At 36.3% G+C, this 15736-nt stretch overlaps 2 protein-coding genes across 5 annotated transcripts in view; one reads left to right on the top strand and one right to left on the bottom strand.

Moving 5' to 3' along the window:
• The window catches only part of frem1a (Fras1 related extracellular matrix 1a), a 39862-nt gene extending 28859 nt beyond the window's left edge, over window positions 1-11003 (top strand). The window contains 14 exon segments of the mRNA XM_084109441.1: window positions 386-803; window positions 1750-1951; window positions 2055-2199; window positions 2401-2530; window positions 2631-2700; window positions 4017-4021; window positions 4024-4165; window positions 4310-4512; window positions 5380-5427; window positions 5581-5742; window positions 5836-5952; window positions 6058-6173; window positions 9837-9922; window positions 10051-11003. Coding sequence (XP_083965567.1) covers window positions 386-803; window positions 1750-1951; window positions 2055-2199; window positions 2401-2530; window positions 2631-2700; window positions 4017-4021; window positions 4024-4165; window positions 4310-4512; window positions 5380-5427; window positions 5581-5742; window positions 5836-5952; window positions 6058-6173; window positions 9837-9922; window positions 10051-10253 — 2047 coding nt within the window. The 3' untranslated portion in view covers window positions 10254-11003.
• A 637-nt stretch (window positions 11004-11640) lies between these two features.
• usp53a (ubiquitin specific peptidase 53a) overlaps window positions 11641-15736 on the bottom strand; it is a 57214-nt gene continuing 53118 nt past the window's right edge. For 3 of the 4 annotated variants that reach the window (XM_084109445.1, XM_084109442.1, XM_084109443.1), the window contains exons 16-18: window positions 15185-15236; window positions 13756-14477; window positions 11641-12638 (exon numbers count right to left, since the gene is read on the bottom strand). In XM_084109445.1, the coding sequence (XP_083965571.1) occupies window positions 12562-12638; window positions 13756-14477; window positions 15185-15236 (851 nt within the window). In that variant the 3' untranslated portion in view covers window positions 11641-12561. The remainder of the gene's footprint in view (window positions 12639-13755; window positions 14478-15184; window positions 15237-15736) is intronic. The other variant, XM_084109444.1, reaches the window with a different exon arrangement.

The following is a 15736-nucleotide window of genomic DNA, read 5'->3' as shown; positions in this document are numbered from 1 at the left end:
GAATTTTGACATTATATGGGCAATTAAGCACAATTTGCACACATATTGTAAGTACTGTAACTAAATCAATATTAATTAAACAATAATATAATCTGTAATGCATATATACAGTTTATATATATATACTTAAATGTATATATACTTCAAATGTTGACTACTATTTATTATTATTTCTTGTGAATATAGGCTTACTGTCAAAATATCATTTCTTATTTCTATATTTATTTATTGTGGGGTGAAATATTACCCAGATGTGAGTAACCTTTTTGTTTATCTTAAGTTTTGTTTTATTTTACTGAATTCCTGTGCAGCTGTGATTACTGTCCCATAAAGATTGTTGATTTGTCCTTTGTGTCTTTGCTCCATATGTCTACATTATCCATAGGTTTGTGGTCAGCAATGGCATATCAACTCGCAACGGGACCCTGGAGATCTTAGTGGAAATGACTGATAAGGTTCTGCCCACACTAGTGCACAACACTGGCCTACGGGTTCCCCAGGGGTCCACCATAACTTTGACACCTGATGCCTTATTCCTGTCTGATCCTGACAGCCCACACACTGCCTTGAGCTACAAGGTGGTCCACCCTCCCCAGTATGGCCAGTTGCTTTTGAAGGGACAGACACTGGTGGCTGGCAGCAGTTTTACCCAGCAGAACATTCAGGATCTGGCTGTTTCATACAGACACTCTGGAGGAGCTTCTCAGATCGATCGCTTCAGATTCACAGCCTCTGACAGCACAGAAAGAGGATTCCTGCTGGACAGAAAAGTGCAAACTGAGCCGGTCTTCTTCACTCTTCAAGTTAGTTGCAATCATTTGTTTTGGTACAATTTTTTTGTTGTTGTACCTAAACATTTTTTTTTTACCAAGTTCAAGCAGGAGATAAAAACCATTGCAGACATTTCGTCTCTCTGAAATGTGTAACAATTCAGCGGTTATATAGAAAATACTACAAATCTACAGGTGATCATAATCAGACAATCAATCCACAGACTCCATTTCAACTCCATCTGGAACAACAAATCAATAATAATAATAGGAACAATAACACTTCAGGAAAAAATGCCATTCATAAACATTGTGACCCAAAAAAATTAAAATAATTTACAAAATAATTTGGTAACACTTTACAATAAGGTTCATTAGTTAGCATTAGTTAATGTATTAACTAACATGAACTAACAATGAGCAATTCATTTGTTGCAGTATTTATTAATCTTTGTTAATATTAGTTAATAAAAATACAGCTGTTCATTTTGTTCATGTTAGTTCACAGTACATTAACTAATGTTAACAAATACAACCTTTGATTTTAATAACGTATTAGTAAATGTTGAAATTAATATTAACTAAGATTAATAAATGCTGAAGAAGTATTGTTAATTCTTAGTTCATGTTAACTAAGGTAGTTAACTAATGTTAACTAATGAACCTTATTGCAAAGTGTTACCAATAATTTTAAATAATCATAATCCTCAAAGGAGACATAGTCTGTAAATGAAACATCCAAAACGACTATCTTGCTAAAAGTTATTTATCGATATCTCCACCACGGCGGGAATTCATACATTTTTTAATACCTAACATTTAAGATGTTCAGTATCATGATTATACTCAATAAAGTGTAGCAATGGGAGAAGTAACATCATGTCTGCAAATGTCTGATTTGTGTTCACTCACTCTGATTATTGTTTGTCTGTCATTGTTTTCCAACTTTTAATCCCGTGAAATGATGTGTGTGCCACAGATTGAAGCTCTCGACAGCTCAGCTCCACAGATAGCAGTGCTGGAAACCCTGTGGAAAGTGGAGCTCCTCAAAGATGGTCGTTATGGGATCTTTATTTCCTCCAGAGAGCTTAAGGCTCAGGATAAGAACTCTGCAGACGGTGATCTGATCTATCACATCCTCAGGCCGCCTTACTTTGGATACCTGGAAAATTATACCAATGGTGAGAGGTCTGTCTGTCTGTTTGTGTATCCATCTATCTAGATCTAGTCTTCCTGTCTGTAATAATGTGTTTACATCCTGTATAATCTTTGACATGTCCGTAGGTGAGTTTGTGAGGCATCGTTTCTCTCAGAGGGATCTGAACAGAAGGAATATCCTCTACATCATAAACTCTGCTCTGGACTCTTTAACTGACAGCCTGGAGTTTGACGTGTCTGATGCACTGGGCAAATCTGGACCCTCTCACAAGTAAACCTTGCACTTTGAAATGTTGTTTTAAAATATATATATATATATTTCCATTGGCCATAAATAGTAATTTCTTACAGCAATATAATGTTTTTGTATTTCTCAATGTATTATGGAACATCACACCTCCACACATACTGTACACTTGAATGGCATGTTGTGTGTGTATATTAGGATGTGTAATATTACTCCCTCTGTCAGATTGGAGTTTAGCTGGGCCAGTGTGGAGCTGACCAGGACTGAGTATATCATATGTGAGAGTCAGGGGTCAGTCTCACTAACCATCCAGAGGAAGGGGAATGTGCAGGACTCGTCTTATGTGACTGTACAGGTATTGCGTATAGCTTTATTTGTTTATTTGATTGTTTTTTATTCTTCTGCAGAAAAGGATTTTATATATATATTTTTTATTATTTTTTTATTCTCCATAGGTGAAAGAACTAACAGCATCTGCTGGAAAGGATTTTATACCAGCTTCATCTTTGATTCAGTTTGACCCAGGTAAATTGAAACACTGGGATTTTCTTAGGGTTTTCCTAAAGGGGTCCTATAATGCCCTTTTCACAAGATGTAAAATACGTTTCTGATGTCCCCAAAGTGTGTATGTGAAGTTTTAGCTCAAAATACCCCACAGATATATTTTTTATAGCATGTTAAAATTGTCACTTTTTGAGGGTGAGCAAGAACGCACCATTTTTGTGTCTGTCCCTTTAAATGCAAATGAGCTGCACAGAGGGCGGAGCTACAAGAGCTGGTGTGGTGTGTTAGCAGCTCTGATCATAGATATCATATATAAACGCTAGATGTCTTATGGCGCAGTCACTTCCGGCATCACCGTTTGGCCATCTTGTCACAGTGAAGCTGTGAATTAAGGTGAGTGATCAGCATGCACACAAATCCTCATATCTCGCTGAAATCTTGACGGATTTACAAACGGTTTGGTTTCTTACAAACGTTATTAACGTGGCTATAATTCCGAATGCTTGAACATGTATGTTATAATTATTCATATGTATGCAGTGTATGTATGCAGTGTCATAACTACATCTCTGACGTTTATAACAAACCAAACCGTTTGAAAATCGGTAGAAAATTGAGCAAGTTATGGTTATTTAAAAGTACATGCACCATTAAACGAGTGAGCGAGCACACTGTGGCAAGATGGCCGCCACGTGCGGACGTCGACCTCCATTGGTCAACAGCGCGCACGAGACATCTAGCCTTTATATATATCATCTATGGCTCTGATTACCTCATGCAGACAGCACTGAAAATTTAAAAAACTTTTAGCCTTTTATGTTCAAACCGGAGTCGGACAAAGATGGAGAGACTCAAGAAGAAGTGACAACATGTAGAAAGCAACAGGACGTTTCTGAATGGTTAGTTGATGAATTTATGTAGCTGATGTGGAGTTCTTCTAGTCATTGATTAGCATATTCTGTCATCATGATAATCTATAAATCGTGTTCCTGGGGAGGATTATGTAAATTTTAGGGTTAGAACCATAGACTGTAAAAAATAGAACCCATGAAGAAGCTCATTGTAGTCCCTACCAGCCGTTTGTTGTAGTCCTTAAAAAGCGATTTCTGTAAAAGAAAATATCTCCCTTTGCTTTGAACTTTGAGTGTTGTAACTTTGAAGATTTTGTTTACGCTCAAACAGCAACATTACACACTAACTAAAGTTAGAAAAGAGAAATCATAATCAACCACTCCTTTAAATAAATAAAATAATGAATTGAGATGCTACAATAAGAGACTACAGAAGCTAATTCAATGCTTTAATCATTGCTAACGTGTCCTTGCGTCTTTTCTCAGGGATGGTGTCAGTCGAGTATGGAGAGTGGAGATTGTTCAGGATTCTTTAGAGGAAGGTGATGAGAAATTTGAGGTTACCTTGGTATCTCCGGTGGGTGCAGTGCTGAAAGACAAATCTAAAGCCACCATCTTCATAAAGGGGACAAATGGTTAGTGCAGATTGTCCATAAGACCATATATTTGGTTGAACAGTTCCTTTAATGAATATAGCAATAATTCTGATCCTACTTTTTTCACATGATGATGAAACGTCACGTTATGTCTGTAAGGTCATTTGTTGGGTGTTTCTAAAGGGCAGTGCAGAAAGAACCGAATCAAAGCAGGAGCTAGTATTCAAGGCCAGGAGGTTGAGCCAGGTCCGTACCCTCAGCACGGCTCCATCCAGGTGGAAACATTACCTTTCTCTCAGGGCTATATCAGAGGTGATGGAGATATAACAGCTGAAGCTCCCTCCACTGCAAAGAAAAGACTCCGAGTCATTGGGAATGGAAAAGTGGTAAGTTATTGTGAATGTACATACATTATACATATACATATACACATACATAGAGAGAGAGAGAGAGATCTATCTCTCTCTCTCTCTCTCTCTGTCTCTCTCTCTCTATATATATATATAGAGTGAGAGAGAGAGACAGAGAGAGAGAGATAGATCTCTCTAGATATATATATATATATATTTTATCTATCTATCTATCTAGTGATATTTTGGTATTATTTATATACTATTATGGTATAAAATTAGCATACTATGTATGTTATATACTATAGTATAAAGGTTTTTAATAGCTTTTAAATATTTGGAGTTTTCATTTTCAATTTTAGTTTCTATTTAGAAATATAATCTTCTATTCCTTTTTAGCTTTATTGTCATTTTAAGTTTTAGTAATTTCAGTACTTAAGTTTTTTCTCTTAGCTGCCATGGCAACATTTATGTAATTTTTATTAAATCTAAATTTTATTTGTTTACACTATATATATATATATATATATGTATATATATATATATATATATATATATATATATATATATATATATATATATATATATATATAGTGTAAACAAATAAAATTTAGAAAAAAGAAAAAAAAAAGAAAAGAATATATATATATATATATATATAGTGTAAACAAATAAAATTTAGAAAAAATTTAAAAAAAAAAGAAAAGAAAAATAATAATAATAATAATAGTATATATATATATATATATATATATATATATATATACTATTATTATTATTATTATTTTTCTTTTCTTTTTTTTTCTTTTTCTGTATTAATATATATATATATATATATATATATATATATATATATATATATATATATATATTCTGAATAATCTAAAGCACTTTCATCCACAGGTTCAGCCTTCGGAAATCATTCGTCATGGATCTGATGTCATTTACAGAGTAAGTGGAATAAAACGATGGCAGTAGAGGAGATGTGTAGCTGCAGTTGTGACTAGATATATTGCTTCTATCCAAGAACATTATTTATCTTAAATTTTGATACTATAATTTTATTATTATTCTTATCATATTAATATTATCAATAACTTACAGTATCATGGCATGGTATCGATGGCGGTGGAGGAGGACAACGCTGACTCCAGGACTGACAGAAAGGCACAGGTGCAGGTGACCAGCTGGGGGCAGCAGCGCGCTCCTTCACTCAGGACAAAACTACAGCAAACTGACAGAGTTCTGCAGCCTTCTGGGACTCGGGTAAGAGTTCTGTGAGCGTGTCTTGAAATCATCAGATTAATTAGAGTAATCTTGTGCAAATAAACCTGCGTGTTTGGTTGTCTCTCTCCCAAGCCTTCTTCTAAACCCTGTTCCCCAGAGCTCAGTGGCTTCCTCCATTACAACGACAGCTCAGGTCAGATGTTTCACTGTAATGGAGTCTCTTGGAGGCCCTGGACACCTTCTAATGAGGTCATTCACATTCATATTTCGATTAAATCATGATGACTGGATCTTCATTTTCTACATCTCATGAGATGATTTGAATATGTTCTTGTCTTTTCTGTACTCGCTCAGACTGTGAAAGCACAGAAATGTCCTCGAGGATGGACGTACCACAATGACTGCTGTTATATTCTGAGCACAGAGCGCAAAGCCACGTGGAGCGCTGCGGTGCGGGCCTGCAGAGAAAGGTGAGACAACACGCTAAAAAACAATAATACCACCAATTATGACTTATGAGGCTGGAATACACTCCGAGACTTTTGTCCCGATCTGCAGTCTGGATGAGTCGACAGTAGTTGCTGGATATCAGAGCCAGTCTGCTGATTTGATTTGACAGCAAATTGCGTAGTGTATGATGGACCTGTTTTTTCTTTTCTTTTTTTTCATCCAGTCGGAGGATATCAAATATGTGTGATTTTTTTTTGTTGGCATGAAAACAAGTCTTTTCTTCCCTATTGTGACATCTGAGTGGAATGGCTTCTCGGACAAGCAAAAAAGTTGGATGGGACTTGATCAGGGTTGCCAGGTCTGCGTAACAAAACTAGCCTAATGGCCAATCAGAAATAGCCTAAAAGTAGCCCAATGACCATATCCTAAATATCAACTCAAAATATGCCATTCTCACATCTAAAATACAGATTTTACAGTCACTAATATCCAAATTGAAAACAACTAGGTATATCGTAGTGATCATAAACAAACTTAACGTCTAGCACAGTTTTATCATTTGTATATTATAGCATATTTCAATACAAGTTTTTTTTTTTTTCGTCAAATATAATTTATTCAAGATTTGTCAAACCTATAACCCACGTGGTAAAAAAAACAACAACCTGCGGTAACAGTTTAAAAGTTGTCACGGACTTGGCAACCCTGGACTTGATTTTGGCCGTAGAGCTGCACAATTCTGAATAAATTGAGAATCACGTTTTTATTTTTTTATAGAGATCACGATTCTTCCAAGATTCTGAACAGACAACTAAACAAAATAACATGTTATTTACTAGAGGTTCTGACAAAATGTTAATGACTGCAGTCTATTTAAAAAATATTTAATTAATTTGAGTTCATTTTTTTTAATCAGTTTGAATGAATGATTCAACGACTCACTCATTAAGACTTCATTTGTTTCATTAGTGATGAATCAGTGTTTTTGAACAAATCTCTTGAATGAATGATTCAATGACAAACACATTCCCTACTATGCGCAAAAACAGTATGGCAACAGAGTAGTTTGGCGGAATACATAGTATTCGAAAAACATTAGGTGAAAAGTCCCTGGATGACCTACTACTTCCAGCGAGATTCTGAAGTTAGCAAACGTAACGTAAAACGTAAAAGTTGACACTTTACTATCCCATGAGGCCACGGAAAAGGATTTATGAACGGAAGTGAAGCTATGCAACCGATGCTGGTAAGTCATGTGACAATAACAACATGGCGGATTTCATTCATACTTAAGGCCAATTTATACTTCTGCGTCGGACCTACGCTGGAGCCTCTACGCTGTAGGCAACGCGTTGGTTTTCATTGGTTTTCATTTATACTTCTGCGTCGTTGTACGCGTTCACGCGCGCAGAGGGAGCGTGTGAAACCCGAGGGAGCGGTCCTAGCAGACCAATCACAGCGCTTGCGTCCGAGTAGAGTTGACGCGTTGTTACATTATTGGAGAGGTGCACGTCAGGGTACGCGCGCTGTGCAGCCTACGACGTAGCTACGGCGTAAGTTCGACGCAGAAGTATAAATTGGGCTTCAGGGTGTCCGCGCGGTAGTAAAAAGAATCTACCAAAATTAAGGCCCTTGAAAGGTAGTAAAAGGTAACAAACGCAATTTGACTTGGTAGTAAATTTTTCATCACCACCTAAATATATATGAGTTTACATTTTTTTGCTTAATATTTGTGTCTCCATATTTTAACTTCATCTAGCATAATTAAAAAATATATACGGTGCTAACAACAGGACCTGACGGGCTCGACATTAACGCTTGTCCGGAGAGAATTTTTTACTTGCCCGACCGGACAAGTAGCCTTGTCAATAACAAAAAAATAACTAGGGAATCACTAAAATGAGAGAATGATTCTGATTGTATTATATTTAGGCCTATTGCAAGTTGCGATCGATAGTGGATAAGTATTACTGACGGTACACGGTTAACAAGGTTGCGCTGTTGAGGCTCGCGCAGCCTCTCGAGGAGAAATCCAAACAAATGTAAACTCAGTTTAAACTCAGTTAACAACATACTGCCAGTGCCACAATTCAAAATGTGTTTTAATATTTTTAACATATGATACAGTTTATCAACCTCACACGACGAGTGCTGTTTTCTAGTACCATCACGACTGAAAATGTGACATTGCTTTTGATGCAACAGTTCAATAAACAGTTCAAATTAAGTCACTTACATTTTAGACACAATATTGACTGTTTTTGTTGTTTCAGCAGCAAAAATAGTTCCAAACAAAGATCACAACAGAACCGTAACGCATCTCACAGCAACACTTCACCATGTTTTCATTACTGAATGATTCAGCGTTTTGAACGAATTGGCCGAGTCAAAGATTCAATGAACCATTCATAAACATCTGTCTCATTCTTGAATGAATCAGTTGTTTGAACGAATCGTTTGAATGAATGACTCAATGACTCGCTCATTAAGACGGTCGCCTGCCGCCTCCTACTGGCGGTTTACTTTCATGTTTAAAAGTATCATTCTTTCCAACGTTTCTTATTTGTATATTCAAAAATACTTAAAACGATCTCATATTCATAACATTATTTAATGCAGTTGTAAATTTTCAGTGTAAATGATTTAATTTGATTAGCCCTACCTAGGGTAACAGCAGCCCTATATTATCTTATTAGGCTATTCCAATTTAATCTATTGATACAATTTAAAACTAAAGATGAAGCATACATTTAATAAGATTTGGGGGGGGGGGGGGGGGGGGTGCCCTTTAAAGATGCAGATATGACAATATGCAGATTTAAATATATCAGAGCTGATTGAACACAGATGAGGATATTTCTTCAGAATAAATTATATTTACAGCACACACACACACAAAAAATTCCGGACAAGCAACTTTTTTACTCGGACAAGTGAATGACAGATTTACTTGTCCAAACGACAAGCACATGAAAAGCTTAATGTCGAGCCCTGAGTGAGTCGGAGTTGATAGCAATGACAAAGTGCCAAGGTTATTCACCTTATTAGGGCTAAGGGCTATGGTTAGGATAACTCAAGGGCTACGTTTAAGATAAGGACAACTGAAACTCAACTCGACACTACAAAAAAACAGTGTACCTAATATGTATGATGGGTGTGACAGCAGTAAGTAGTAAGTGGTGCTTTGCACAACAGTACTTCTGTGATAAATTTGATTTATCGTAACACAGAAATAACGATAACGTGTGGTTGAAACATGACAACTGTTCTCAGCGTTTGTGCCAGTGCAGATCTGAATGTTCGCTGTGATCGTAGCAACTTGTCAAAGGTTTAATAGACACAGTTGAATCGTTGTCATTTAGGAATAAGATTGTGTGAGTGTTTGAGCGATTAATCGTGCAGCTCTATGAGGAATTGATTGGATGGTTGTGATTTGCTATTGGTGGATCTCATGTGAGTGACAGGTTGTCCCGCCCTCGCACCAGTAAACGCGTCACTAGAGAAGAGATGCCACTGCAAGATGGAGGGGAAGTTATTTTGATTAAAGATTACGAGGAATATGAATAAAAAAAAAAAAAAAGATATATGATGTATGAATAAATAATTTATATAAACTTATAAAATATAAGAATGGTCAAGTTTGTGACTTTCATGTTGACTAACTAAATACTTGTTTCCTCAAGCTTTAATGGAAACCTGGTCAGTGTTTTGTCAAAAGGAGACATGGACTGGCTGTGGGACTTCAGTGAAAGAAAACCCTTTTGGATTGGTAACTTTTTTTGTGAATAAAACTAACTTTGCTGTCAGTGTGATTACGACGAATGTCACATTTGTTAAGGTTCTTCAGCGCAATGCGATTTAAACGAACTCATCGCTCTGTTTTTTCTTGAACCACAGGTCTGAATGATCGTGAAAGTAAAGGCCGCTGGGAGTGGGTGGGTGGAGAGCCTGTCACTTACACCAACTGGAGGCAGAGCCCTCCAAAAAACAGGAAGAAGGGAACAAGGAAGTGTGTCCTGGTCTGGAGGAAGACGAAATGGCAGATGCGAGACTGTAAGAAAGGAAAGGGACACCGTTATGTGTGTTATGTTAAAATGTAAGACTGCTCACAACATGTGAGGGAATTCACAGTAATCATGATGTGACTCCTGTAATGTGGTTGTTAATGCCACATTAACAACTGTTTGCTGTCAACTCACTGTTTCTTAGTCCAAGGGTGACGTGACCACGGCTGTGTCTGAAATCACACTCTCTTGAGTATGTACTTATTTTGAACAAGTAATTACTTCACAACCGCTAGAAAAGTACATTCTATATAATAAGATTGTAATTTGGATGTACTACATTCGCCATGTTGACATCGTGACCTACCAGCGTCAGTTGTGTCGCTTCACTGTCATTCATAAATCCTCTCCTGTAGCCTCATGGGATAGTAAAGTGTCCATCGTATGCACACTTCAGAATCTCGCCGGAAGTAGGTCGTCATCCGGGTATTTCTTCCCTACTCTTTTATGAGTAGTGAATCCTGACATACTTCACATACTGATTTTCACATACTACATAGTAGGGGAGTGTGCAATTTCAGATGCAGCCCACATCTTTTCTAACTCAGAGGACCATCATGTGTTGTAATGTAAATGTAATATATGCTACTCAATCTCTATGTATTTATTACTGTTTGTGCTCTGTATGTTATGGGACTGATTTTCAAGAAATGGTCTTGGATTTTGAAGCTATGTAGAACTTTTAGCTAGCATTAGTTTGTTAGTTCACTAAATGATTGCTATATATATCTGAATACTGTCACTGCAAAGACCCCTACTTTAGAATAAAAATTCCTGACATATTAATGACATCTGAAATTAATGCTCTATTTTGATTTCTCTGGAAATTATTGCTACCTATTAATTGTGTCCGAGACGGAATATACATCTTTGAAGAATTACAGTAAATATTCTAGGCTTGTTGAATTAAAATAAATAGTATGCATATAGTTCATAACAAGAGATTAACATATACAAACTTTGATAAGCAATATTCTATTTTATTTTTAAGAACATTTGAAAGTTTGGGTTCGATATTTTTATTTTTTTTACTAAGAAATTAATTTTTATTCAGCAAGGATGCATTTTACATTGTTACAAAAAATGTCTATGAACTTCCTATTGGTCAAAGAATCATGAAAAACTACAAAAATATTAAGCCGCACAACAGCATATTAGAATGATTTCTGAATGATCATGTGACACTGAAGACTGGAGTAATGATCATGAAAATTCAGCTTTACGTCACAGGAATAAATTACATTTTTAATACATATATTCAAGTAGAAAATGGTTATTTTAAATTTTCATAATATTTCACAATATCATTGTTTTTACTGTATTTTTTTGACCAAATAAATACGGCCTTGGTGAGAATAACATTCAAAGGTTTATGAAAGAAGTGTCTTAGTGTAAATATTCACACAAATTAGGCAACCATGTTATGCTTAAATAAATCAGTTTATTAAAAGTTCTTAACCAAAATGAACTACAATATTATAAAAGTTAACATAAGATAAAAACACCTTTATCCCATCTTTACGTATAAAATAAGGCACTATTCAGTGTTCTGCCAAGCAATATACAAAATATCATACAAATAAAAACTAAATGACAAAATGTACAACTTGTTCCAAATATTAAAAAAACAAACAAAAAAAAAAAACATTTCATGTGCCCAAATAAAGTCAAGTTCCACCATTTACAAACAAATGACATACATTTCGATCTCCAGTGTCCATGATTTCTGTGCACATTGAAAAACTCAACATGATAGAAGGGTGACAATATTTAAAGTGGCCCATTTTAATAACTGATCAGGGACTATTTTAATAACAAAAAATAGATATCACACACCTAAACCAACAAAAAAGGCCATGAAACATTTAAAGGAGCTCTTACCAAATACAGGAATGGTTTCACATTTAGCAGCTTCTCCCCCTGGAAATACAATCAAATCTTTTAGCAGCTCTGCCGTCCAAAAACAATCGAAACAAACGATTTAAGAGAAAATCAGAAGCAGACAACAAAACTCATCCCTCCAAATGAACAACGCACCGTGGGGTCGGGAAGACAATCCGTCCCTCTTATTCTTTCACTTTTGTTAATTTTGTTAGTCTTAATTAGTTAGTCATCAAATATATTTGAGCCTACGGAGTGTTTTGGAATATTTTCTTTTAAGTTAGGTAATATTGTTCTCTTTTGGCTTGAAAATGTGCAAATGTACTGTTTGATACTGCCACACACACACCCTAAGTGTAGAAAGACATGTTCCAAGAGAAGGCCATTGAACATCCAGTGATCCAGAGTCTCAGCGTCCACGCTTCATCACTAGCGCTGTGTGTTTCTCACACGACACCTGATGTCATAGAAAGCCGTGTTCGTCCAGTCCTTTCACTGAAACGGGGTTCCATTTTGCAGTGGGTTTACTGGAAGCATGAACTGAAAAGAAAAAGAACATTATATCAGTGTTATCAGACTAGTGTTAAAGTCCAGCTTTATTCTAGGTGAATCTGGCAGCTCATAAGAATGTCTATCAGTAAAACATTTATACAGTATTGGGTAGATTACGTACAGATTGTAGTCTGGTACAGATTGAATGAAAATTGTAGTTGGTAATGTAATCTGTTACATTACACATTTTAGGTAATGTATTCTGACTACTTTTTTGGTTACTTTTAGATTACGTTTGACCCAACTCATTTATCCTTAATTTGAATAGGACTATCTTATTGATAGCATATTGATACAAAAATACAAAAGAAAGAAAGGGATTCAGGGTTTCTCAAACTCTGGTTTGTGAAGGAACTGCATGGGGTTAGTGAGGTCATAAAAAGCTAAATCATGGAAATGCCAAATGAAAATAAATAAATACAAATCAACATACTAACAACACACATTTTAATTGCATGTCATGTGACCATTAATCGGCATCAGAGAACCTGATCTATACATCCATTTATCCATCCATCCACCCATCCATCTATATTACTACCATCCATCCATCTTACTACCATCCATCCATCTATATATATATATTACTACCATCCTTCCATCCATCGTCTATCTATATTACTACCATCCATCCATCCATCCATATTACTACCATCCATCCATCCATCCATATTACTACCATCCATATTACTACCATCCATCCATCCATCCATCTATATTACTACCATCCATCCATCCATCCATCTTACAACCATCCATCCATCTATATATTACTACCATCCTTCCATCCATCGTCTGTCTATCTATATTACTACCATCCATCCATCCATCCATCTTATTACCATCCATCTACCCATCCATCCATCCATTTGTCTGTCTTTCTGTGTATCTATTTATTGAAATTCTGTATTTAAATTTTTTTATAAATTACTACATATAAATTAATGATTAATCAACGTGCCACATTGTAACTTAAGACAATCACTAACCTTAATGTTATTTTATTTTTACTATTTATTTTAGCAGTGACTGAAATGATCCCACTAGTTTATGGTTTCAACCGCTACACATTAGCAGAGATGTACATGTATTTGAGACTCATTACCTGCGCTAGCTATGACTCTGGTGTGCGATGGCGCCTGTGTTTCTGAAGGAGATGGTGACACTCTTTCCCCATAATCACTTTCACCAGATGAGGTGTGATCCCCGGCTCTAGAGTCGACCATCATATGAAGCCCGGGTCTCTTTTTATAGTACTTGGCACGGTAAGTGTCCGTCATGCAGTTATCCACAGAGAAATAAGTGGTGGGGATCCCAGGAGAGCCGACAACAGGTTTAGGAAAGATGGAGAACTTCTCCTCACCCTCACTAGCAGACAGATCATTCCTCTCCTGATCAGAGGAGCCAGACTTGGAGCTCGTGTCCGACGAGATCATGTGCAATTCAGCTGAGTTTTCCAGCCACTTCTGCTGGATGCTCTGGGACAGGGCCGAGCCGTTCCGGGGAAGGCGCTGAGGACTGGGTGGGCAGGGATCTTGCGGGAGGATTCGCCGGTTCTCTGAACTCAAGATATGTGGTTTTGGAGGCAACGGTGGAGGTGCGGCGTGAGATAGAGTTCGAGAGGGAACCTGAGGAGGCATGTCAGAATGTGACGACGAATCCTCCAGCTCGGAAAAGGGACCGGCAAGGTCATCAGAGCTGTTCCACTCCGAACTGCTGGTCTTGGTGAAATAAGGAGGGATGGGGTTCCCGTTTACCGCATGTGGTCGTTCCACCTCAGTCTTTTCCAGCTTCTCCTTACCAGGAATGTATCTAAAAGCTTGCCTTCTGCAGGAGGAAACATAGCTCTGTTATATTTAATAAATACCTTATAATTGCCCATATGATCCTTGTGAAAAAGAAGTGTACTTAATTGTATTTCTTGTAGTGTACTTTAAATCTTAAAAGTATGCTTATTTGCTTTAAAAAAAATTATACTCACAGATAATATTATATCAAATAATAGGCCAGTTAAATTACTGTTTCTTTACACTTTTAAAAAGTGTACTTTGTAATAATGTAAAATTAAACTTTTTTTTTAAATATATGTACATTTTAGATCGTTTTAATAATCCTTTGTCGTGCTTTAAAGAAGAACACTTATTTTGATTGTTGACTAACATACTGAAGCACAAAGTAATTGATTAGAATTTTAACTGTAGTATGTTATTGGATATTACATTTATTTATTTATTTAATGATAAATAACATTTATCATTTAAATCCATATATTTTAACTGTACTAAATTGCAACTTTGTCATTACATACTGAACATATTCAAATATGTGACGTAAATGTTTCAATAGAAATTACATTAAAGTATATTTTAGTTTAAAGTAATAAAATATTTTTTAAGTATAAGTGTGGCTTAAATACATTTTGGGACAATGTGTTTATGGTTTTATACAACTGACCATTTCAGTATATGGAAAGTACACAAAATAGCATGGAAAATATTCAAAGCTTCATGCATTCATATTTCCAAATAACTTACCTTGGAATAACAGGACTCATGGAACGATCATGTGCTTTCTTTTGGTAGTCACCTATAAGATAAATGAATAAAAACATATGTATTTATGTATAGTTGCATGCATTCTTTAATGTGTAGTTAACATTTTTAAAATATACATCTCAAATGAAAAAAAAAACGTGAACAGACAGAACATCTCCAGACAGACTGAGGCTAAATTGGTCTGATATGTCAACTCCCAGCTGTAACATTGACAGTGCAGACGTGTTATGTGGTTCAGTGAGGATGTGTCTCAGTGGGGCATCTGGCGGGCAGTGCTCAGCAGGGGCTCTGGGCCTGTCTGAAGTACACAAGTCCAAAGAGAAAGGGCCCAGGCTGGGCCATCCGGTTCAAACCAGCTTCTCTGTGCGCGCCAATGGCTTGTTAACAATGAGCTCAAGGGGTAAACGCGATCATAAAAGTGCCCATGCCATGCCAAGTGGTCAGAGAGCTTGGATTCTAAAGAGAAAACAGTAAAGCTTTCAATGTGTTGCTGTAGTGACCGCACCTTTAAATCTGACTAGCTGTCAGGTG

Source organism: Abramis brama (assembly GCF_963993115.1).
Source record: "Abramis brama genome assembly, chromosome: 3".
NCBI lineage: Eukaryota > Metazoa > Chordata > Actinopteri > Cypriniformes > Leuciscidae > Abramis > Abramis brama.
The sequence above is the reverse complement of the archived record's forward strand: the minus strand, read 5'-3'. Positions and strand labels throughout refer to the sequence as shown.